At 35.5% G+C, this 24,186-nt stretch overlaps 1 protein-coding gene across 1 annotated transcript in view; it reads left to right on the top strand.

Annotated features, from left to right (window-relative positions):
* Positions 1–24,186, top strand: part of FAS (Fas cell surface death receptor) — a 95,459-nt gene that overhangs the window by 40,325 nt on the left and 30,948 nt on the right. Inside the window, exons 2-4 of the mRNA XM_053692203.1 lie at positions 16,319–16,472; positions 22,302–22,439; positions 22,852–22,975. Coding sequence (XP_053548178.1) covers positions 16,319–16,472; positions 22,302–22,439; positions 22,852–22,975 — 416 coding nt within the window. The remainder of the gene's footprint in view (positions 1–16,318; positions 16,473–22,301; positions 22,440–22,851; positions 22,976–24,186) is intronic.

Here is a 24,186-nt window from a genome sequence, read left to right as displayed (position 1 = left end):
CCTACAAATATCACACTGTTCTGGCGCCCTCCTTTTTTTTTACTATTTCCTACAATATCACACTGTTGTGGCATCCTCCTTTTTGTTTCTATTTCCTACAATATCACACTGTTGTGGCACCCTCCTTTTTGTTTCTATTTCCTACAATATCACACTGTTGTGGCGCCCTCCTTTTTATTTCTATTTGCTACAATATCACACTGTTGTGGCATCCTCCTTTTTGTTTCTATTTCCTACAATATCACACTGTTGTGGCATCCTCCTTTTTGTTTCTATTTCCTACAATATCACACTGTTGTGGCACCCTCCTTTTTGTTTCTATTTCCTACAATATCACACTGTTGTGGCGCCCTCCTTTTTATTTCTATTTGCTACAATATCACACTGTTGTAGCGCCTTCCTTTTTGTTTCTATTTCCTACAATATCACACTGTTGTAGCGTCCTCCTTTTTGTTTCTTTTGCTAAAATTCAGTGGCAGTAAGTGATCAAATAATACGGGACACTCAAATTGAACAAGACAATATGAATATTACAATATAAATGTAAACTTTATAAATATGAAAAATATGTATATATATATATATCAAAACAATATATAACATAACAAAGGTTCCGCTCCTCATCAAGGATCCAATCATGACAATTATCCGTACAACTGAGACAAAGAGGAGGATGCTGCAATGGTGTTATTTCTCAGAAAATATGAATAAACGTAAATGTAGAGGCAATTCACTCACAAAAGTTGTGTGCCTCCTTGTGTGTTATACACAGACTAGGGTATCTAAGTGACTCAGTGAACTGACTGTATTTTCTCTACAGTTACTTTTATTCATATTGTTTGTTTTTATTTGCTACAATATCTCACTGTTGTAGCGCCCTCCTTTTTGTTTCTATTTCCTACAATATCACACTGTTGTAGCGCCTTCCTTTTTGTTTCTATTTCCTACAATATCACACTGTTGTAGCGCTCTCCTTTTGGTTTCTATTTCCTACAATATCTCACTGTTGTAGCGCCCTCCTTTTTGTTTATAGTTCTGACAATATCACACTGTTGTAGTGCACTCCTTTTTGTTTCTATTTCCTACAATATCACACTGTTGTAGCGCCCTCCTTTTTGTTTCTATTTCCTACAATATCACACTGTTGTAGCGCCCTCCTTTTTGTTTCTATTTCCTACAATATCACACTGTTGTAGCGCCCTCCTTTTTGTTTCTATTTCCTACAATATCACACTGTTGTAGCGTCTTCCTTTTTGTTTGTATTTCCTACAATATCACACTGTTGTAGCGCCCTCCTTTTTGTTTCTATTTCCTACAATATCACACTGTTCTGGCGCCCTCCTTTTTGTTTCTATTTCCTACAATATCACATTGTTGTAGCGCCCTCGTTTTTGTTTCTATTTCCTACAATATCACATTGTTGTAGCGCACTCCTTTTTGTTTCTATTTCCTACAATATCACACTGTTGTAGCGCCCTCCTTTTTGTTTCTATTTCCTACAATATCACACTGTTGTAGCGCCCTCCTTTTTGTTTCTATTTCCTACAATATCACACTGTTGTAGTGCACTCCTTTTTGTTTCTATTTCCTACAATATCACACTGTTGTAGCGCCCTCCTTTTTGTTTCTATTTCCTACAATATCACACTGTTGTAGCGCCCTCCTTTTTGTTTCTATTTCCTACAATATCACACTGTTCTGGCGCCCTCCTTTTTGTTTCTATTTCCTACAATATCACATTGTTGTAGCGCCCTCGTTTTTGTTTCTATTTCTTACAATATCACACTGTTGTGGCACCCTCCTTTTTGATTCTATATCCTACAATATCACACTGTTGTAGCGCCCTCCTTTTTGTTTCTATTTCCTACAATATCACACTGTTCTGGCGCCCTCCTTTTTGTTTCTATTTCCTACAATATCACATTGTTGTAGCGCACTCCTTTTTGTTTCTATTTCCTACAATATCACACTGTTGTAGCGCCCTCCTTTTTGTTTCTATTTCCTACAATATCACACTGTTGTAGCATCCTCCTTTTTGTTTCTATTTCCTACAATATCACACTTTTGTAGCGCCCTCCTTTTTGATTGTATTTCCTACAATATCACACTGTTGTAGCGCCCTCCTTTTTGTTTCTATTTCCTACAATATCACACTGTTGTAGCGCCCTCCTTTTTGTTTCTATTTCCTACAATATCACACTGTTTTGGCGCCCTCCTTTTTGTTTCTATTTCCTACAATATCACACTGTTGTAGCGCCCTCCTTTTTGTTTCTATTTCCTACAATATCTCACTGTTGTAGCGCCCTCCTTTTTGTTTCTATTTCCTACAATATCACACTGTTGTAGCGCCTTCCTTTTTGTTTCTATTTCCTACAATATCACACTGTTGTAGCGCCTTCCTTTTTGTTTCTATTTCCTACAATATCACACTGTTGTAGCGCCTTCCTTTTTGTTTCTATTTCCTACAATATCACACTGTTGTAGCGCCTTCCTTTTTGTTTCTATTTCCTACAATATCACACTGTTGTAGTGCACTCCTTTTTGTTTCTATTTCCTACAATATCACACTGTTGTAGCGCCCTCCTTTTTGTTTCTATTTCCTACAATATCACACTGTTGTAGCGCCCTCCTTTTTGTTTCTATTTCCTACAATATCACACTGTTGTAGTGCCCTCCTTTTTGTTTCTATTTCCTACAATATCACACTGTTCTGGCGCCCTCCTTTTTTTTTTACTATTTCCTACAATATCACACGGTTGTGGCACCCTCCTTTTTGTTTCTATTTCCTACAATATCACACTGTTGTGGCGCCCTCCTTTTTATTTCTATTTGCTACAATATCACACTGTTGTAGCGTCCTCCTTTTTGTTTCTTTTGCTAAAATTCAGTGGCAGTAAGTGATCAAATAATAGGGGACACTCAAATTGAACAAGACAATATGAATATTACAATATAAATGTAAACTTTATAAATATGAAAAATATGTATATATATATATGAAAACAATATATAACATAACAAAGGTTCCGCTCCTCATCAAGGATCCAATCATGACAATTATCCGTACAACTGAGACAAAGAGGAGGATGCTGCAATGGTGTTATTTCTCAGAAAATATGAATAAACGTAAATGTAGAGGCAATTCACTCACAAAAGTTGTGTGCCTCCTTGTGTGTTATACACAGACTAGGGTATCTAAGTGACCTAGTGAACTGACTGTATTTTCTCTACAGTTACTTTTATTTATATTGTTTGTTTTTATTTGCTACAATATCTCACTGTTGTAGCGCCCTCCTTTTTGTTTCTATTTCCTACAATATCACACTGTTGTAGCGCCTTCCTTTTTGTTTCTATTTCCTACAATATCACACTGTTGTAGCGCTCTCCTTTTGGTTTCTATTTCCTACAATATCTCACTGTTGTAGCGCCCTCCTTTTTGTTTATAGTTCTGACAATATCACACTGTTGTAGTGCACTCCTTTTTGTTTCTATTTCCTACAATATCACACTGTTGTAGCGCCCTCCTTTTTGTTTCTATTTCCTACAATATCACACTGTTGTAGCGCACTCCTTTTTGTTTCTATTTCCTACAATATCACACTGTTGTAGCGCCCTCCTTTTTGTTTCTATTTCCTACAATATCACACTGTTGTAGCGCCTTCCTTTTTGTTTGTATTTCCTACAATATCACACTGTTGTAGCGCCCTCCTTTTTGTTTCTATTTCCTACAATATCACACTGTTCTGGCGCCCTCCTTTTTGTTTCTATTTCCTACAATATCACATTGTTGTAGCGCCCTCGTTTTTGTTTCTATTTCCTACAATATCACATTGTTGTAGCGCACTCCTTTTTGTTTCTATTTCCTACAATATCACACTGTTGTAGCGCCCTCCTTTTTGTTTCTATTTCCTACAATATCACACTGTTGTAGCGCCCTCCTTTTTGTTTCTATTTCCTACAATATCACACTGTTGTAGTGCACTCCTTTTTGTTTCTATTTCCTACAATATCACACTGTTGTAGCGCCCTCCTTTTTGTTTCTATTTCCTACAATATCACACTGTTGTAGCGCCCTCCTTTTTGTTTCTATTTCCTACAATATCACACTGTTCTGGCGCCCTCCTTTTTGTTTCTATTTCCTACAATATCACATTGTTGTAGCGCCCTCGTTCTTACAATATCACACTGTTGTGGCACCCTCCTTTTTGATTCTATATCCTACAATATCACACTGTTGTAGCGCCCTCCTTTTTGTTTCTATTTCCTACAATATCACACTGTTCTGGCGCCCTCCTTTTTGTTTCTATTTCCTACAATATAACATTGTTGTAGCGCACTCCTTTTTGTTTCTATTTCCTACAATATCACACTGTTGTAGCGCCCTCCTTTTTGTTTCTATTTCCTACAATATCACACTGTTGTAGCGTCCTCCTTTTTGTTTCTATTTCCTACAATATCACACTTTTGTAGCGCCCTCCTTTTTGATTGTATTTCCTACAATATCACACTGTTGTAGCGCCCTCCTTTTTGTTTCTATTTCCTACAATATCACACTGTTGTAGCGCCCTCCTTTTTGTTTCTATTTCCTACAATATCACACTGTTTTGGCGCCCTCCTTTTTGTTTCTATTTCCTACAATATCACACTGTTGTAGCGCCCTCCTTTGTGTTTCTATTTCCTACAATATCTCACTGTTGTAGCGCCCTCCTTTTTGTTTCTATTTCCTACAATATCACACTGTTGTAGCGCCTTCCTTTTTGTTTCTATTTCCTACAATATCACACTGTTGTAGCGCCTTCCTTTTTGTTTCTATTTCCTACAATATCTCACTGTTGTAGCGCCTTCCTTTTTGTTTCTATTTCCTACAATATCACACTGTTGTAGCGCCTTCCTTTTTGTTTCTATTTCCTACAATATCACACTGTTGTAGTGCACTCCTTTTTGTTTCTATTTCCTACAATATCACACTGTTGTAGCGCCCTCCTTTTTGTTTCTATTTCCTACAATATCACACTGTTGTAGCGCCCTCCTTTTTGTTTCTATTTCCTACAATATCACACTGTTGTAGTGCCCTCCTTTTTGTTTCTATTTCCTACAATATCACACTGTTCTGGCGCCCTCCTTTTTTTTTTACTATTTCCTACAATATCACACGGTTGTGGCACCCTCCTTTTTGTTTCTATTTCCTACAATATCACACTGTTGTGGCGCCCTCCTTTTTATTTCTATTTGCTACAATATCACACTGTTGTAGCGTCCTCCTTTTTGTTTCTTTTGCTAAAATTCAGTGGCAGTAAGTGATCAAATAATAGGGGACACTCAAATTGAACAAGACAATATGAATATTACAATATAAATGTAAACTTTATAAATATGAAAAATATGTATATATATATCAAAACAATATATAACATAACAAAGGTTCCGCTCCTCATCAAGGATCCAATCATGACAATTATCCGTACAACTGAGACAAAGAGGTGGATGCTGCAATGGTGTTATTTCTCAGAAAATATGAATAAACGTAAATGTAGAGGCAATTCACTCACAAAAGTTGTGTGCCTCCTTGTGTGTTATACACAGACTAGGGTATCTAAGTGACCTAGTGAACTGACTGTATTTTCTCTACAGTTACTTTTATTTATATTGTTTGTTTTTATTTGCTACAATATCTCACTGTTGTAGCGCCCTCCTTTTTGTTTCTATTTCCTACAATATCACACTGTTGTAGCGCCTTCCTTTTTGTTTCTATTTCCTACAATATCACACTGTTGTAGCGCTCTCCTTTTGGTTTCTATTTCCTACAATATCTCACTGTTGTAGCGCCCTCCTTTTTGTTTATAGTTCTGACAATATCACACTGTTGTAGTGCACTCCTTTTTGTTTCTATTTCCTACAATATCACACTGTTGTAGCGCCCTCCTTTTTGTTTCTATTTCCTACAATATCACACTGTTGTAGCGCACTCCTTTTTGTTTCTATTTCCTACAATATCACACTGTTGTAGCGCCCTCCTTTTTGTTTCTATTTCCTACAATATCACACTGTTGTAGCACCCTCCTTTTTGTTTCTATTTCCTACAATATCACACTGTTGTAGCGCCTTCCTTTTTGTTTCTAGTTCCTACAATATCACACTGTTGTGGCACCCTCCTTTTTGTTTCTATTTCCTATAATATCAAACTGTTGTAGCACCCTCCTTTTTATTTCTATTTCCTACAATATCACACTGTTGTGGCACCCTCCTTTTTGTTTCTATTTCCTACAATATCACACTGTTCTGGCGCCCTCCTTTTTTTTTCTATTTCCTACAATATCACACTGTTGTGGCGCCCTCCTTTTTGTTTCTATTTCCTACAATATCACACTGTTGTGGCACCCTCCTTTTTGTTTCTATTTCCTACAATATCACACTGTTGTGGCGCCCTCCTTTTTGTTTCTATTTCCTACAATATCACACTGTTGTAGCGCCTTCCTTTTTGTTTCTATTTCCTATAATATCACACTGTTGTGGCACCCTCCTTTTTGTTTCTATTTCCTACAATATCACACTGTTGTAGCGCCTTCCTTTTTGTTTCTATTTCCTACAATATCACACTGTTGTGGCGCCCTCCTTTTTGTTTCTATTTCCTACAATATCACACTGTTGTAGCGCCTTCCTTTTTGTTTCTATTTCCTACAATATCACACTGTTGTGGCGCCCTCCTTTTTGTTTCTATTTCCTACAATATCACACTGTTGTAGCGCCTTCCTTTTTTTTTCTATTTCCTAAAATATCACACTATTGTGGCGCCCTCCTTTTTGTTTCTATTTCCTACAATATCACACTGTTGTAGTGCCCTCCTTTTTGTTTCTATTTCCTACAATATCACACTGTTGTGGCACCCTCCTTTTTGTTTCTATTTCCTACAATATCACACTGTTGTGGCACCCTCCTTTTTGTTTCTATTTCCTACAATATCACACTGTTGTAGCGCCCTCCTTTTTGTTTCTATTTCCTACAATATCACATTGTGATAGCGCCTTCCTTTTTGTTTCTATTTCCTACAATATCACACTGTTGTAGCGCCTTCCTTTTTGTTTCTATTTCCTACAATATCACACTGTTGTAGCGCCTTCCTTTTTGTTTCTATTTCCTACAATATCACACTGTTGTAGCGCCTTCCTTTTTGTTTCTATTTCCTACAATATCACACTGTTGTAGTGCACTCCTTTTTGTTTCTATTTCCTACAATATCACACTGTTGTAGCGCCCTCCTTTTTGTTTCTATTTCCTACAATATCACACTGTTGTAGCGCCCTCCTTTTTGTTTCTATTTCCTACAATATCACACTGTTGTAGTGCCCTCCTTTTTGTTTCTATTTCCTACAATATCACACTGTTCTGGCGCCCTCCTTTTTTTTTACTATTTCCTACAATATCACACTGTTGTGGCACCCTCCTTTTTGTTTCTATTTCCTACAATATCACACTGTTGTGGCGCCCTCCTTTTTATTTCTATTTGCTACAATATCACACTGTTGTAGCGTCCTCCTTTTTGTTTCTTTTGCTAAAATTCAGTGGCAGTAAGTGATCAAATAATAGGGAACACTCAAATTGAACAAGACAATATGAATATTACAATATAAATGTAAACTTTATAAATATGAAAAATATGTATATATATATCAAAACAATATATAACATAACAAAGGTTCCGCTCCTCATCAAGGATCCAATCATGACAATTATCCATACAACTGAGACAAAGAGGAGGATGCTGCAATGGTGTTATTTCTCAGAAAATATGAATAAACGTAAATGTAGAGGCAATTCACTCACAAAAGTTGTGTGCCTCCTTGTGTGTTATACACAGACTAGGGTATCTAAGTGACCTAGTGAACTGACAGTATTTTCTCTACAGTTACTTTTATTTATATTGTTTGTTTTTATTTGCTACAATATCTCACTGTTGTAGCGCCCTCCTTTTTGTTTCTATTTCCTACAATATCACACTGTTGTAGCGCCTTCCTTTTTGTTTCTATTTCCTACAATATCACACTGTTGTAGCGCTCTCCTTTTGGTTTCTATTTCCTACAATATCTCACTGTTGTAGCGCCCTCCTTTTTGTTTATAGTTCTGACAATATCACACTGTTGTAGTGCACTCCTTTTTGTTTCTATTTCCTACAATATCACACTGTTGTAGCGCCCTCCTTTTTGTTTCTATTTCCTACAATATCACACTGTTGTAGCGCACTCCTTTTTGTTTCTATTTCCTACAATATCACACTGTTGTAGCGCACTCCTTTTTGTTTCTATTTCCTACAATATCACACTGTTGTAGCGCCCTCCTTTTTGTTTCTATTTCCTACAATATCACACTGTTGTAGTGCCCTCCTTTTTGTTTCTATTTCCTACAATATCACACTGTTGTAGCGCACTCCTTTTTGTTTCTATTTCCTACAATATCACACTGTTGTAGCGCCCTCCTTTTTGTTTCTATTTCCTACAATATCACACTGTTGTAGCACCCTCCTTTTTGTTTGTATTTCCTACAATATCACACTGTTGTAGCGCCTTCCTTTTTGTTTCTAGTTCCTACAATATCACACTGTTGTGGCACCCTCCTTTTTGTTTCTATTTCCTATAATATCAAACTGTTGTAGCACCCTCCTTTTTATTTCTATTTCCTACAATATCACACTGTTGTGGTGCCCTCCTTTTTGTTTCTATTTCCTACAATATCACACTGTTGTGGCACCCTCCTTTTTGTTTCTATTTCCTACAATATCACACTGTTCTGGCGCCCTCCTTTTTATTTCTATTTCCTACAATATCACACTGTTGTGGCGCCCTCCTTTTTGTTTCTATTTCCTACAATATCACACTGTTGTGGCACCCTCCTTTTTGTTTCTATTTCCTACAATATCACACTGTTGTGGCGCCCTCCTTTTTGTTTCTAGTTCCTACAATATCACACTGTTGTAGCGCCTTCCTTTTTGTTTCTATTTCCTACAATATCACACTGTTGTAGCGCCTTCCTTTTTGTTTCTATTTCCTATAATATCACACTGTTGTGGCACCCTCCTTTTTGTTTCTATTTCCTACAATATCACACTGTTGTAGCGCCTTCCTTTTTGTTTCTATTTCCTACAATATCACACTGTTGTGGCGCCCTCCTTTTTGTTTCTATTTCCTACAATATCACACTGTTGTAGCGCCTTCCTTTTTGTTTCTATTTCCTACAATATCACACTGTTGTGGCGCCCTCCTTTTTGTTTCTATTTCCTACAATATCACACTGTTGTAGCGCCTTCCTTTTTTTTTCTATTTCCTACAATATCACACTATTGTGGCGCCCTCCTTTTTGTTTCTATTTCCTACAATATCACACTGTTGTAGCGCCCTCCTTTTTGTTTCTATTTCCTACAATATCACACTGTTGTGGCACCCTCCTTTTTGTTTCTATTTCCTACAATATCACACTGTTGTGGCACCCTCCTTTTTGTTTCTAGTTCCTACAATATCACACTGTTGTGGCGCCTTCCTTTTTGTTTCTATTTCCTACAATATCACACTGTTGTAGCGCCCTCCTTTTTGTTTCTATTTCCTACAATATCACACTGTTGTGGCACCCTCCTTTTTGTTTCTATTTCCTACAATATCACACTGTTGTGGCGCCCTCCTTTTTATTTCTATTTCCTACAATATCACACTGTTGTAGCGCCCTCCTTTTTGTTTCTATTTCCTACAATATCACACTGTTGTAGCGCTCTCCTTTTTGTTTCTATTTCCTACAATATCACACTGTTGTAGCGCCCTCCTTTTTGTTTCTATTTCCTACAATATCACACTGTTGTAGCGCCTTCCTTTTTGTTTCTATTTCCTACAATATCACACTGTTGTAGCGCCCTCCTTTTTGTTTCTATTTCCTACAATATCACACTGTTGTAGCGCCCTCCTTTTTGTTTCTATTTCCTACAATATCACACTGTTGTAGCGCCCTCCTTTTTGTTTCTATTTCCTACAATATCACATTGTTGTAGCGCCTTCCTTTTTGTTTCTATTTCCTACAATATCACACTGTTGTGGCACCATCCTTTTTGTTTCTATTTCCTACAATATCACACTGTTGTAGCGCCCTCCTTTTTGTTTCTATTTCCTACAATATCACACTGTTGTAGCGCCCTCCTTTTTGTTTCTATTTCCTACAATATCACATTGTGATAGCGCCTTCCTTTTTGTTTCTATTTCCTACAATATCACACTGTTGTAGCGCCCTCCTTTTTGTTTCTATTTCCTACAATATCACACTGTTGTAGCGCCCTCCTTTTTGTTTCTATTTCCTACAATATCACACTGTTGTAGCGCCCTCCTTTTTGTTTGTATTTCCTACAATATCACACTGTTGTAGCGCCTTCCTTTTTGTTTCTATTTCCTACAATATCACACTGTTGTAGCGCCTTCCTTTTTATTTCTATTTCCTACAATATCACACTGTTGTAGCGCCTTCCTTTTTGTTTCTATTTCCTACAATATCACACTGTTGTGGCACCCTCCTTTTTGTTTCTATTTCCTACAATATCACACTGTTGTAGCGCCCTCCTTTTTGTTTCTATTTCCTACAATATCACACTGTTGTAGCGCCCTCCTTTTTGTTTCTATTTCCTACAATATCACACTGTTGTAGCGCCCTCCTTTTTGTTTCTATTTCCTACAATATCACACTGTTGTAGCGCCCTCCTTTTTGTTTCTATTTCCTACAATATCACACTGTTGTAGCGCCCTCCTTTTTGTTTCTATTTCCTACAATATCACACTGTTGTGGCACCCTCCTTTTTGTTTCTATTTCCTACAATATCACACTGTTGTAGCGCACTCCTTTTTGTTTCTATTTCCTACAATATCACACTGTTGTAGCGCCCTCCTTTTTGTTTCTATTTCCTACAATATCACACTGTTGTAGCACCCTCCTTTTTGTTTCTATTTCCTACAATATCACACTGTTGTAGCGCCCTCCTTTTTGTTTCTATTTCCTACAATATCACACTGTGTGGCGCCCTAACCTATCCTCATTCAAACTTGCATACACCCGCATACATAACAATTTGCCTTACACTGTCAGAAAAAAGGGTACGGTTGGGGTCCGTTTGTGAATACTTAGGGTACAACTGCTGTGGTTGTACCCTCAATGGATCATAATTACACCTTAAGGAACTAATATGTACCATTTAGCGGTAAATAAGGTACAAATATGTTTCCAGCTGTCAAAGGGTCCATGTCTGTACCATTTAATCCCCCCAAAAAGGTACAATCACTTGTGTGACTAAAAGGTTGAGGGAGATGGGTGGTTCAATCAAGGCTGCCAAACGCTGCAAGTCCATATCATTTGTACACCTCAATTATTCATATTCACATAACTGTCAGTCACCCAAAATGAATGCAACATACATGTTGTACAGCAAAATAATTATGTTCAATTGTTGTTGGTAATATACAAGAAGTTTGCAAAGCAAAAAAAATACTTAAAGGGACAGTCTACACCAGAATTGTTATTGTTTAAAAAGATGGATAATCCCTTTATTACCCATTCCAAAGTTTTGCATAACCAACAGTTATATTAATATACTTTATACCTCTGTGATTACCTTGTATCTAAGACTCTGCAGACTGCCCCCTTATCTCAGTGCTTTTGACAGGCATGCAGTTTAGCCAATCAGTGCAGACTCCTAAATAACTACATGGGAGTGAGCATATTGTTATCTATATGACATACATGAACTAGTACTGTCTAACTGTGAAAAACTTTCAAAATGCTCTGAGCTAAGAGGCAGTTTTCAACGGTTTAGAAATCAGTGTGAGCCTACCTAGGTTTAGCTTTTTAAAAATACCACCAAGGGAACAAAGCAAATTTAGTGATGTCAATTTGAAAGTTGTTTAAATTTTCATGCCCTATCTGAATCATGAAAGTTTAATTTTGACTAGACTGTCCCTTTAATAACCCATATATTCAATGATACTGTGTTGCTGGTTCTAAATGGCAAACAAGCACTTAACATTTTAATGTTTATATTTAGAGCATCAAGATGTTAACTCTTAAACATAAAGCAAATGTATTAACTAAAATTACAAAGAAATTTTTTTGTTTTAAACTCTATAAAATAAACAAGAGCTGTTTAAGAACCAGTTTTTTTTTTAAATAAAATAAAATTGTAACCGTTCCCCAGTCACATACATGGACATTGTGTGACATGCCATAGCGCCATCTGTTGGTTGAAAGTTCCTTGACATGTGTAACACAGCTCCATCTATTGGTAGCAAGTTCATCACCAAAGTGTGTACTAGGAAAATAGACTAATTTGCATATATTTTGCATAGAGTGACAATTCAATGTATGGTTGTGAGTTTTATCATTTATCCCTCCCCCGAATCCCCCTTCTTTTCGTTAGAGTTATATTTTATTATTATGTTGTTTTCTATATGTTTTCTATATATTTATGTTTTATGTGGCATGTCACCCTAAATTAAATGGGGTGTTTTTAGAGTCTAGTACAGAGTGATATAAAACACATTAAGTAGTTAATTTTGGAACTGGTTGTTTAGCCTTACTTTTTCAGGTGATTCTGTAGCAGTCTTTGAAATTGTTACATGGCTACAGTTAAGTATACAAACTTATTTTAAAGTAGCAGTGTGGCTATTGTAATACTGCCTGAAAAAGTACACATTGAATGCATATTTGAAATGTTATATGATAAATTTAATGGAACAACATTTGTAATATGCTGTGTTGAGTACAAATTTGCCATCATGAGGTACAAAGGGCTTGTCACTGGGGCAGTACCCTTAAAAAGCTGTCAAGTGTAGATGAACACTATATGGATAGATTCTCTGTTTTGGGAATATCACTAGTTGAATATAGGTATAGATATCTATTAGCAGATATTGTGTATCATATTGAGATAAATTTGAGAATGAGACATGAGATTTTGCAACAATATATCTGAGATACACTTCTGTTTTGCTAATTTTTTATTGCCATAAACTTAGTTTTTATATATAGGGTGGTGTATATTAGTGTTCACTAAGCTAGAGTAATTGCGTGTATGACACATACGAATGAAAGGTGTGTTACTTGTGATCCAATCACAAGCGAAACATGAACTACAAGAGGCAGTGAACTCTATGACGTGACATACTCCTTGAGAAAGGGCAGAGTCCCGAAACGCGCATCGGAGTGTGTTACCAAGGCGATCTTTTTCAAATTCACCATATTAATGGATCTCCCTGCTATTTGTCCTGTGTCTCCTGTGGTGCAGAATCTCACGGTTACTGAGCGTTATCCTACAGGAAGCCTGACAGAGTATCAGCAAGTATAATCTCTGTTTACTACAGGAACTGTGATATTACAAGCCTACATAATATACATGTTCATTCGTGCAGATGACTTGTAATCTTGTGTTACAATATGAACTGTGATTTGCTTAGGAAATACGTTTAAACAATATTTGCACCACACACTAACTGTGTATAGAGGCTAACATATAGGCCTCTAGTTATCAAGCCGTCAATCGCAAATACGCTGGAATTCCGCAGCATATTTGTGGTGGGGCTGATTCTCCATAGTTATCTAGCCCTACAGACCGGCAAAAGTAGAATCTAGTGACGTAACCTATGATCCGCCGGACTCAGTCCGACACAGATCGATAGTTACGTCACTCCAGATGTTCCGAAGTTCGGCACTATCTGACTACTTTTGGAAGTTATCAAAGAACAACCAGGTACGCTCGCCACTATTCTGGCCCAGCATACCTGGTGTTCAATCCGCCGCCCTGTAGGCGGCAGATTCCATAGGAATCAATGGGAGTCTGACAGCAGCGAGAGCTTATGTTCGCTGCTGCCCGATATCCCATTGATTTCTATGGGAAGTGTCTGTACCTAACACCCTAACATGTACCTTGAATCTAAACACCCGTAATCTGCCCCCCCACACCGCCGCCACCTACTTTATACTTATTAACCCCTAAACCGCCGCTCCCGGACCCCGCCGCAACTATAATAAATTTATTAACCCCTAAACCGCCGCTCCCGGACCCTGCCGCCACCTACATTATACCTATTAACCCCTAATCTGCTGCCCCCTATACCGCCGCCACCTACATAAAGTTATTAACCCCTATCCTGCCGATCCTGGACCCCGTCGCAAATAAATTAATTGTTTAACCCCTAAACTGCCGCACCCGGAGCCCTCCGCCATCTACATTACATTTATTAACCCCTATCTTGCCCCCCTACACCGCCACCACCTACAGTACATTGATTAACCCCTAATCTACCCCCCTACACCGCCACCACTATATTAAATGAATTAACCCCTAAACCTAAGTCTAACCCTAATCCTAACATTCCGCTAACTTAAATATTATTTAAATTAATCTAAATAAATATTCCTATAATTAAATAAATTAATCCTATTTAAAATTAAATACTTACCTATAAAATAAACCCTAAAATAGCTACAATATTACTATTAGTTACATTGTAGCTATTTTAGGGTTTATTTTTATTTTACAGGCAAGTTTGTATTTATTTTAACTAGGTACAATAGCTATTAAATAGTTATTAACTATTTAATAGCTACCTAGCTAAAATAAATACAAAATTACCTGTAAAATAAATCCTAACCTAAGTTAAAATTACACCTAACACTACACTATCATTAAATAAATTAAATTAATTAACTACAATTACCTAACATTAAATAAAATTAACTAAAAATAACTAAAGTACAAAAAAACAACAATTCTAAATTACAGAAAATAAAAAAAAATTACAAGAAGTTTAAACTAATTACACCTAATCTAAGCCCCCTAATAAAATAAAAAGCCCCCCAAAATAATAAAATTCCCTACCTTATACTAAATTACAAATAGCCCTTAAAAGGGCTTTTTGCGGGGCATTGCCCCAAAGTAATCAGCTCTTTTACCTGTAAAAAAAAGAAATACAACTCCCCCCCAACATTAAAACCCACCACCCACATACCCAACCCTACTCTAAAACCCACCCAAACCCCCCTTAAAAAAACCTAACACTAACCCCTAGAAGATCACCCTACCTTGAGACGTCTTCACCCAGCCGGGCACAAGTGGTCCTCCATATGGCAGAAGTCTTCATCCGATCGGGGCAGAAGAGGTCCTCCAGACAGTAGAAATCTTTATCCATGCGGCATCTTCTATCTTCATCCTTCCGGAGCAGAGTGGAGCCATCTTCTATCCAGCCGACGCGGAGCCATCCTCTTCAATCGAAGTCCTAACGAAGAATGAAGGTTCCTTTAAATGACGTCATCCAAGATGGCGTCCCTCGAATTCCGATTCAATAGCATTCTATTGGCTGATTGGATCAGCCAATCGGATTGATGTTCAATCCGATTGGCTGATTACATAATTTTTCCTACCTTAATTCCGATTGGCTGATAGAATTTGGTGCGCGGCTTTTTGACAGCTTTCTTGATAACTTTGGCGAACGTATTCAGGTCCACGGCGGCGATGTTAGGCGAGCTTAGGCGAGCGTATTGGGGCCGGCAAATGCAGGTAAGTAGACACGTTGATAACTAGAGGCCATAGTCCGGTGACAAGGTCACTAGTTTTACGGACTGGGGATTTTGGTATATGGGATAGGTCTCTGGTGTCCATCTTGCCTACAAGGGGTGTGAGACCTAGAAGGAGAGGTGTTCCCTAGATATTTGGTGGTTTTATATGGTTTCTGCTGGGCAGTGAACTTTTTGTAATGAGCTACAATCAAGCTTGACATATTGTTACAATACATGTGGAATAGAAAGTTATCATTTTTGAGCCCTTAATGAGCTACAATCAAACTTGATATACTGTTACAATACATGTGGATTACAAAGTATCGCTTTTTTAGCCCCCAAGTTACTTATTCACATCATTGTACTGTGATTTTTTTTGGGGAAAAGACACCTTTGTTTTTCTTCTCCTTAGAGTTATGTATGCAGGTGTATGCTGTATGCAAGTTTGAATGAGGATAGGTTAGGGACCTCTCACCATATTGGTGTAGTGTATACATTTCCTGATGGTATTCATACTACTGTTGTTATGATCTATTCACATTCTTGTTAGCATTAAACATAACTATTACTTTTTGAAGTATTTTGGTGTGCTGAGTATTTTTTTATTTTCCTTTTCGTTTCTATTTCCTACAATATCAAACTTTTGTGGTGCCCTCTTTTTTTGTTTCATACCAATATTTTTTAATTAATATAACAGATCCACAATCCTCTAAATAATCTAATTTTGAAATCCTCTTTTAACATTTTTAAGATAACAATATGGAAGCGTGTATTATCCAGCGAAAGTGAGCACAATCCTATGAACGACCGCCAGTTATCTTCACTGAAGTCATTTAAACAACAAAGTAACTGTTCAGAAAATGAATATCCTGCAGAAAATCATTGCTGTAAGACATGTCCACCTGGTATGTACATAATTTGTGTATTTTTTCTATCTATTTCTGTTGCCATAAAAATACCTCTGATCAATGTCTTTTATCAAAGTTCCAGTCTCAACTCAAATTAGATCTAATTAGATCATTTACACAGTAACCAATCAGAAGTTGGCATTCCAATTTTTCAAATATAAATGTCCAGCTTCCAAAGCGACATCTGAATTTTTTATATTATAGATGACAGTGGTGTTGGCATATATTGTGGGATGATAGGAGTATATTGCTGGTATTCAAAAGGTAGCTAGGCCATATATCTGGTCTTTTTTTTACTTTGTGAGCAAACAACTGGTATAAAGTGGTGTCGGAGCATGGTCATTGTTAGCACATTTTAGTGACTGTCATATTCAGCATTTGTTTTAATATCAAGCTCTTTAAGAGGGCACACTGTGTACATTTGGCATAATATAACAAGATATATGCCCAGTATCAGTGGTGTATTTAGGTCTTGTGCTGTCCTATGCACTCAAAATTCTGCTGCCCCCCCCCCTCTCCCCAGGTTTTAGGCCTTTTTTGGCAATAATATTTTTTGGCCAGGGTGTAATGGGACTTCTTTTTTTTCATGGCATATCCAAAGTAAACTTTCACCAGGGCTTGTAAAACAATTTTATATACTCAGTTGGGTTGAATTAGCACATGTGTACACAGTATACATGTGATCATTAACACCACAACAAGGCTTCATACCTTCACACTACTTGTTGGAATTACAATAAACAGAATAAAGTCCACTACCTGGATGTAAGTAAATTTAATAGACAATAGATAAAAAAATCCTGTCATCCATATTATAGAGCAGTATATAAATATGTTGTTTACAGTTACATTTAAACTAATATACCTGTAGCAGATACTTCCAATTAATTGAATTGGCTTCCTACTAATGCTTAGATAAAATTGGAAGGAAGTAGATATCAACCAATGAGTGCTAACATGAAGTACCTATCAGCCAATAAACACTAATAGGATGTACCAATCAGTCAATGACCTATAACTGAACAAAAAAATATCCACAAAGTAGGATGTAGACAACTTTTACAGCTGTAATGTATGATATGTCTTCTCAAACCCTGATACTCAAAAATATGTCCGATAAGGATATAAACAAAAATAAAAAAAATCACACCTAACTCCTAACATTTTATGTACTGGCCAAAAAAGACTTTAAAAGGGTTTCATATGATTATTCATTGTAAAAAATGTGGACATATTTGTGTTTGAAAGACATGATAATAAAGCAAAACCTAAAAACAAGACGTACAATTCAACAGTGACTTCTAGTGGTAATATAACTACATAACTTTCCATGAAGCTCACCATTACTGATTTTTATTGAGAATGGACATTAAAGGGATAGTAAACCCAATTTTTTTTCTTTCATGATTCAGACAGAGCATGCAATTTTTTTTTTATATATATTTTATTTACAACACCAGCAGACAGATTACATGCATTGAAAAGTACATAATGAACAGAGATCAAGACAAAAATTTTTAGTTATCTTTTACATAGAAAGTTCTTAACTTTTAAATTCAGTCTGCTTTTTTTTTTTTCAATTTGTGTAAAGAAAAGAAGAAGGAAGAAGAAAAAAAAATCCCCAATATCTACCTACTTGTTTGGCAGAACAAAACAATTCTATTAAAAACAAACAAAAAAAAAAAAAAAAAAAAGGGAAAAAAAAGGGGGAGGGAATTTTAAATTCTTACTTCTGCTACCAAATATTTAATTGTACCAATTCTGAATTTCTAAAAGGAAAAATTATATGCTCTATTTCACTTTCTGGGAAACTTTTGATGAAAACTGACCATTTCTTGAAGAATGCTTTAATATCTTTTTCCTCATTTATATTAGTGTCTCTTTGCTCTAACATGCATTGTTTTTTTATGCAGTTTTTGACTTCTAATATTGTGGGGGCCCTGTGGGTCTTCCAGCATTTGATAATTAAATATCTAGCTGCTAATATTGAGAGTATTACTAGTTTTTCTTGAGGGTGTTGCAATTCTCCCTGTTTAATACAAAATATAACTTGTATGAAGGTGAGACCCAGAGGGGAGACTTTTATTATATTATTGAGCCAGTATTCAAGTTTATGCCAGAATTGCCAGATTTTCGGGCAACTCCAGAACATATGTTTTAGATCTGCTGCTACTAAGGAGCATTTTGGGCACTTGTCAAAATTGTCATTATGTAATTTATATCCCTTTTGTGGGGTAAAGTATGCTCTGTGTAATAGTTTAGTATGAGCTTCTCTCCAAGTTGCTGAAAGTGTTGCCTGAGATACTTTTCTTATAGATTTTTGGAGAAATTTTGAATCTATGCTACTGGGGACGATTAATCTGTTCCACTCCATTGTTAATTGATTTAAGAATAAAACTCCCTTGATATTATTCAGAGATGTACTGTATAGCAAAAGGTGATGGACATGTGACCTCCCTTTATTAATGCCAGCCAGCTTTCCACCTTGCCCATGTCTCAATCCCATCCTGCCTTTTTAACCTTTTCTGAAATAAAATGCCGCATTTGAAGATATGCAAAAAATTCACTATTTTCTAATTTAAACTCATTTTTTAGTTCCTCAAATGTTTTTACACAATGTACATCTTTTCGGATAAATTGTAGAACCCTCCTTAGATCCTTAGTGTGCCATCTATCAAAGATTGCCGACTCTAATCCCAGGAGGAAATCAGGATTTCCCCTAATAGGCAAGTGTTGTGAAACACTGCAGTTAATTTTTAAGATGGTCCCAATCTTCCACCATGCTCTAATAGGGTTTAAAATTGTTTTAAATTTCTTGATTTCTGGTGGTAGGCCTTTTGGTTCACAATGAGCCAAGCTTATAGGACAGAGCATGCAATTTTAAGCAACTTTCTAATTTACTCCTATTATCAAATTTCCTTTTTTTGTTGTTGCTATCTTTATTTGAAAAGCAGGTATCTAAGTTTAGGAGTCGGACCATTTTTGGTTCAGACCCTGGGTAGCACTTGCTGATTGGTGGCTACATTTAGCCACCAATCAGCAAGCGCTACTCAGGTGCTGAACCAAAAATAGGCCGACTCCTAAACTTAGATACCTGTTTTTCAACCAATCGGCCGCTAGCAGGGGGTGTCAATCAACCCGATCGTATTCGATCGGGTTGAATTGCGGCGATGTCTGTCCGCCTCCTCAGAGCAGGTGGACAGGTTATGGAGCAGCGGTCTTTAGACTGCTGCTCCATAACTTGTGTTTCTGGCGAGTCTGAAGGCTCGCCAGAAACACGGGCCCTCAAGCTCCATATGGAGCTTGATAAATGGGCCCCTAAGGCTTAGATTATGTTTGGAGTGCAAAATTGCGATTTTGCGAGCGCAATATTTGCACTCCACTCACAACCTCACATTCGCATTTCCGGGAAGCCTTTCGCTCATGAGAGCTCATTTCCATAGGTTCCAATGGGAGCTTTGTTCTCATTCCGTGAGACACGGCAATGCACCTAGCCCAGTGCAGGGGGCAATTCACTCAGCGTTAAGCAGCAAATTAAAAATATATATGTATATATATTTACACATTTATTTATGTGTTTATATGTGTATATACACTATTACAACATAAATATATATGTATATAAGCATATACATATGTATATTTACACATTTATTTATGTGTTTATATGTGTATATACACTATTACAACATAAATATATATGTATATAAGCATATACATATGTATATTTACACATTTATTTATGTGTTTATATGTGTATATACACTATTAAAACATAAATATATATGTATATAAGCATATACATATGTATATTTACACATTTATTTATGTGTTTATATGTGTATATACACTATTAAAACATAAATATATATGTATATAAGCATATACATATGTATATTTACACATTTATTTATGTGTTTATATGTGTATATACACTATTACAACATAAATATATATGTATATATATTTACACATTTATTTATGTGTTTATATGTGTATATACACTATTAAAACATAAATATATATGTATATAAGCATATACATATGTATATTTACACATTTATTTATGTGTTTATATGTGTATATACACTATTACAACATAAATATATATGTATATAAGCATATACATATGTATATTTACACATTTATTTATGTGTTTATATGTGTATATACACTATTAAAACATAAATATATATGTATATAAGCATATACATATGTATATTTACACATTTATTTATGTGTTTATATGTGTATATACACTATTAAAACATAAATATATATGTATATATAGCATATACATATGTATATTTACACATTTATTTATGTGTTTATATGTGTATATACACTATTACAACATAAATATATATGTATATATATTTACACATTTATTTATGTGTTTATATGTGTATATACACTATTACAACATAAATATATATGTATATAAACATATACATATGTATATTTACACATTTATTTATGTGTTTATATGTGTTTATACACTATTAAAACATAAATATATATGTATATAAGCATATACATATGTATATTTACACATTTATTTATGTATTTATATGTGTATATACACTATTAAAACATAAATATATATGTATATAAGCATATACATATGTATATTTACACATTTATCTATGTGTTTATATGTGTATATACACTATTAAAACATAAATATATATGTATATAAGCATATACATATGTATATTTACACATTTATTTATGTGTTTATATGTGTATTTACACTATTAAAACATAAATATATATGTATATAAGCATATACATATGTATATTTACACATTTATTTATGTGTTTATATGTGTATATACACTATTAAAACATAAATATATATGTATATAAGCATATACATATGTATATTTACACATTTATTTATGTGTTTATATGTGTATATACACTATTAAAACATAAATATATATGTATATAAGCATATACATATGTATATTTACACATTTATTTATGTGTTTATATGTGTATATACACTATTAAAACATAAATATATATGTGTATAAGCATATACATATCTATATTTACAGTTTAAACATAGTCCCCATTCACCTCAATATAAAGGCACTTTCAGTGCCGTTTTTTCCCAAACACCCCACATCCCCTCAATGTAACCCTTTATATCTGCTTTGTGCAGTTTTTTTATTAAAAAAGATAAAGATACTAATATTTTTTATTTATTAACTACTTTCCACTTTATTTGGGTAGCAATTGGGGCACATTTTTTTAAATAACCAGAGGTCTGACCTCTGGTAAATTGCCCTATGTGCAAAGTGCTCCCACACATTTGCCCCTTTATGGGTGCACATTAAAATAGCGCTCCACTTGTAATCTGGCCCTAAATGTCATTTTTTTCAGTGATACCCAACTTTCTAAAACATGGGGTCAAAGATCAATATTTACGTAGCTCTAAGGACGGTATATAACTTTATGACTATTAAACACACAAATATTAATATATTTCCTACAAATTTCAAGTAGCACTGAGACTTATTTATATATGGTTTCATGGTACCCACTGTCTGTCTGCTGTTCTCCCCTTCAAAGGACTTTTTTGAGTTTTGACGACCCTAAAGAGTACATTTTTATTTCTGCTTTTTCCTGTGACCATAAAAATGCTGCCGCTCACGTGTAGCACTCGAGTCGCCAGTTGACCATTCCTGGTTTATTTTTATGATTGTTTATTTTTTGGTACTGTAATGAACATTTACACTAAATTAAAATGTATGTATTAGTGTGTAAGATAACAGAGTATGTATTGCTGTCAAATGTTTTATTATTTTGGTTATGTAGGACAGTATAAAGTTTCAGATTGTCCAGAAGAACATGGAAATCCTCAATGTGGCCCATGCACTAAAGGAAAGGATTATATGGATTATCCCAATGGTTATTCTGAATGTTTAAAGTGCTCACACTGTGACAGTGTAAGAGGTAAGTTAGGTTCAATAATTGTTCATTTATAGATTCAGTTTAAATGGCATAGATCAACTATTAAAGAGGCATCAAACCATTTAAGGTTGAAATATAAACCAATTATGTGTAAAAAAAACAAAAAAACAACAACTTTGCAATATACTTTCATTATTTATTTAGTTGTATTCTCAATTTCAATGAGCTTCTATAAAGTAATGGACGACGCCATTTTGGAAAATACATTCCGCCCTCCCCCTCTAAATCTTGCTGTGCTTGGTGTAGTCCTTGTTGGCCTAGGCCAAAATATACCCTGAATACTATAATACTATCTGAGAACTTCACAATACTTGAAGCCCAATCTTAGTGTTAACCTATTTTTGCTCATAATACTTATATTGATATTTATAATATACCTTTTTGTGCATTACAGGTGAGGCAGTACTTATAGACTGCACACCTGTTCAAGATACATTGTGCAAATGTATAGAAGGTTATTTTTGTAACAAGACTAAAGCGTTTCCAGGTCACTGCATAGAATGTCTGCCATGTGACAGGTAAGCGATATTTTTATTTGAACCTCTTATGGCATTATAGTGACATGACAGAATTCTGATTGTTCCTAAATGTAAAAACTTGGTGCAACAATAATCACAAATTATGAAATAAAAAATGAAATCAATGCGACATAAAACAAAAATAAGTGTCAAGAATATGTGGCAAGTATCCCCACAGTAAGTTAGTCCTTATTCTCTTCAATTCGTACACAGAGGGGTAGATTTATCAAGCAGCGGATGCTGGAATCTACTCCCGAAGTTTCTGGCTCACCAGAAACTTAAGTTAAGAAGCAGCGGTCATAAGACCGCTGCTCCTTAACTCGTTCGCCACCTCTGAGGCTGCGGACAGCAATCAGCCTGATCAGAGTAAATATATACGTATACATGGTGACCCACAATAGGCTAGAAATCTTTACAACAATAAGGCAATAACCTTAATGACAATTATGTCCATAAGGATGATACAATGAGATATTATATAGGTATTGCTGACTTCTGACACGACTGATTTAGCCTTAAAGGGACAGTCTAGGCCAAAATAAACTTTCATGATTCAGATAGAGCATGTCATTTTAAACAATTTTCCAATTTACTTTTATCACCAATTTTGCTTTGTTCTCTTGGTATTCTTAGTTGAAAGCTTAACCTAGGAGGTTCATATGCTAATTTCTTAGACCTTGAAGCCCACCTCTTTCAGATTGCATTTTAACAGTTTTTCACCACTAGAGGGTGTTAGTTCACGTATTTCATATAGATAACACTGTGCTCGTGCACGAGAAGTTAGGGAGCAGGCACTGATTGGCTAGACTGCAAGTCTGTCAAAAGAACTGAAAAAAGGGGCAGTTTGCAGAGGCTTAGATACAAGATAATCACAGAGGTTAAAAAGTATATTGTTATAACTGTATTAGTTATGCAAAACTGGGAAATGGGTAATAAAGGGATTATCTATCTTTTAAAACAATAAAAATTCTGGTGTAGACTGTCCCTTTAATATAGATATTCATTTATTAGACCATTACTGCAGCTATAGCAATATCACATTAATATATTATAATACAATAATATACAGGCTAACCCTGATTTTTGTGGGGGACCTACATGAACCTGTGTATACAAAGCAAACTCTCACACATTTATCGGTATTTTGACTATCAACGATAACCACAATTAATATAATTTGGAGTTATTATTTACTTGTACCAGTGTTGAAG

The sequence above is a fragment of the Bombina bombina genome, chromosome 9 (genome assembly GCF_027579735.1).
Source record: "Bombina bombina isolate aBomBom1 chromosome 9, aBomBom1.pri, whole genome shotgun sequence".
NCBI classification, from domain to species: Eukaryota; Metazoa; Chordata; class Amphibia; order Anura; family Bombinatoridae; genus Bombina; species Bombina bombina.
The sequence above is the reverse complement of the archived record's forward strand: the minus strand, read 5'-3'. Positions and strand labels throughout refer to the sequence as shown.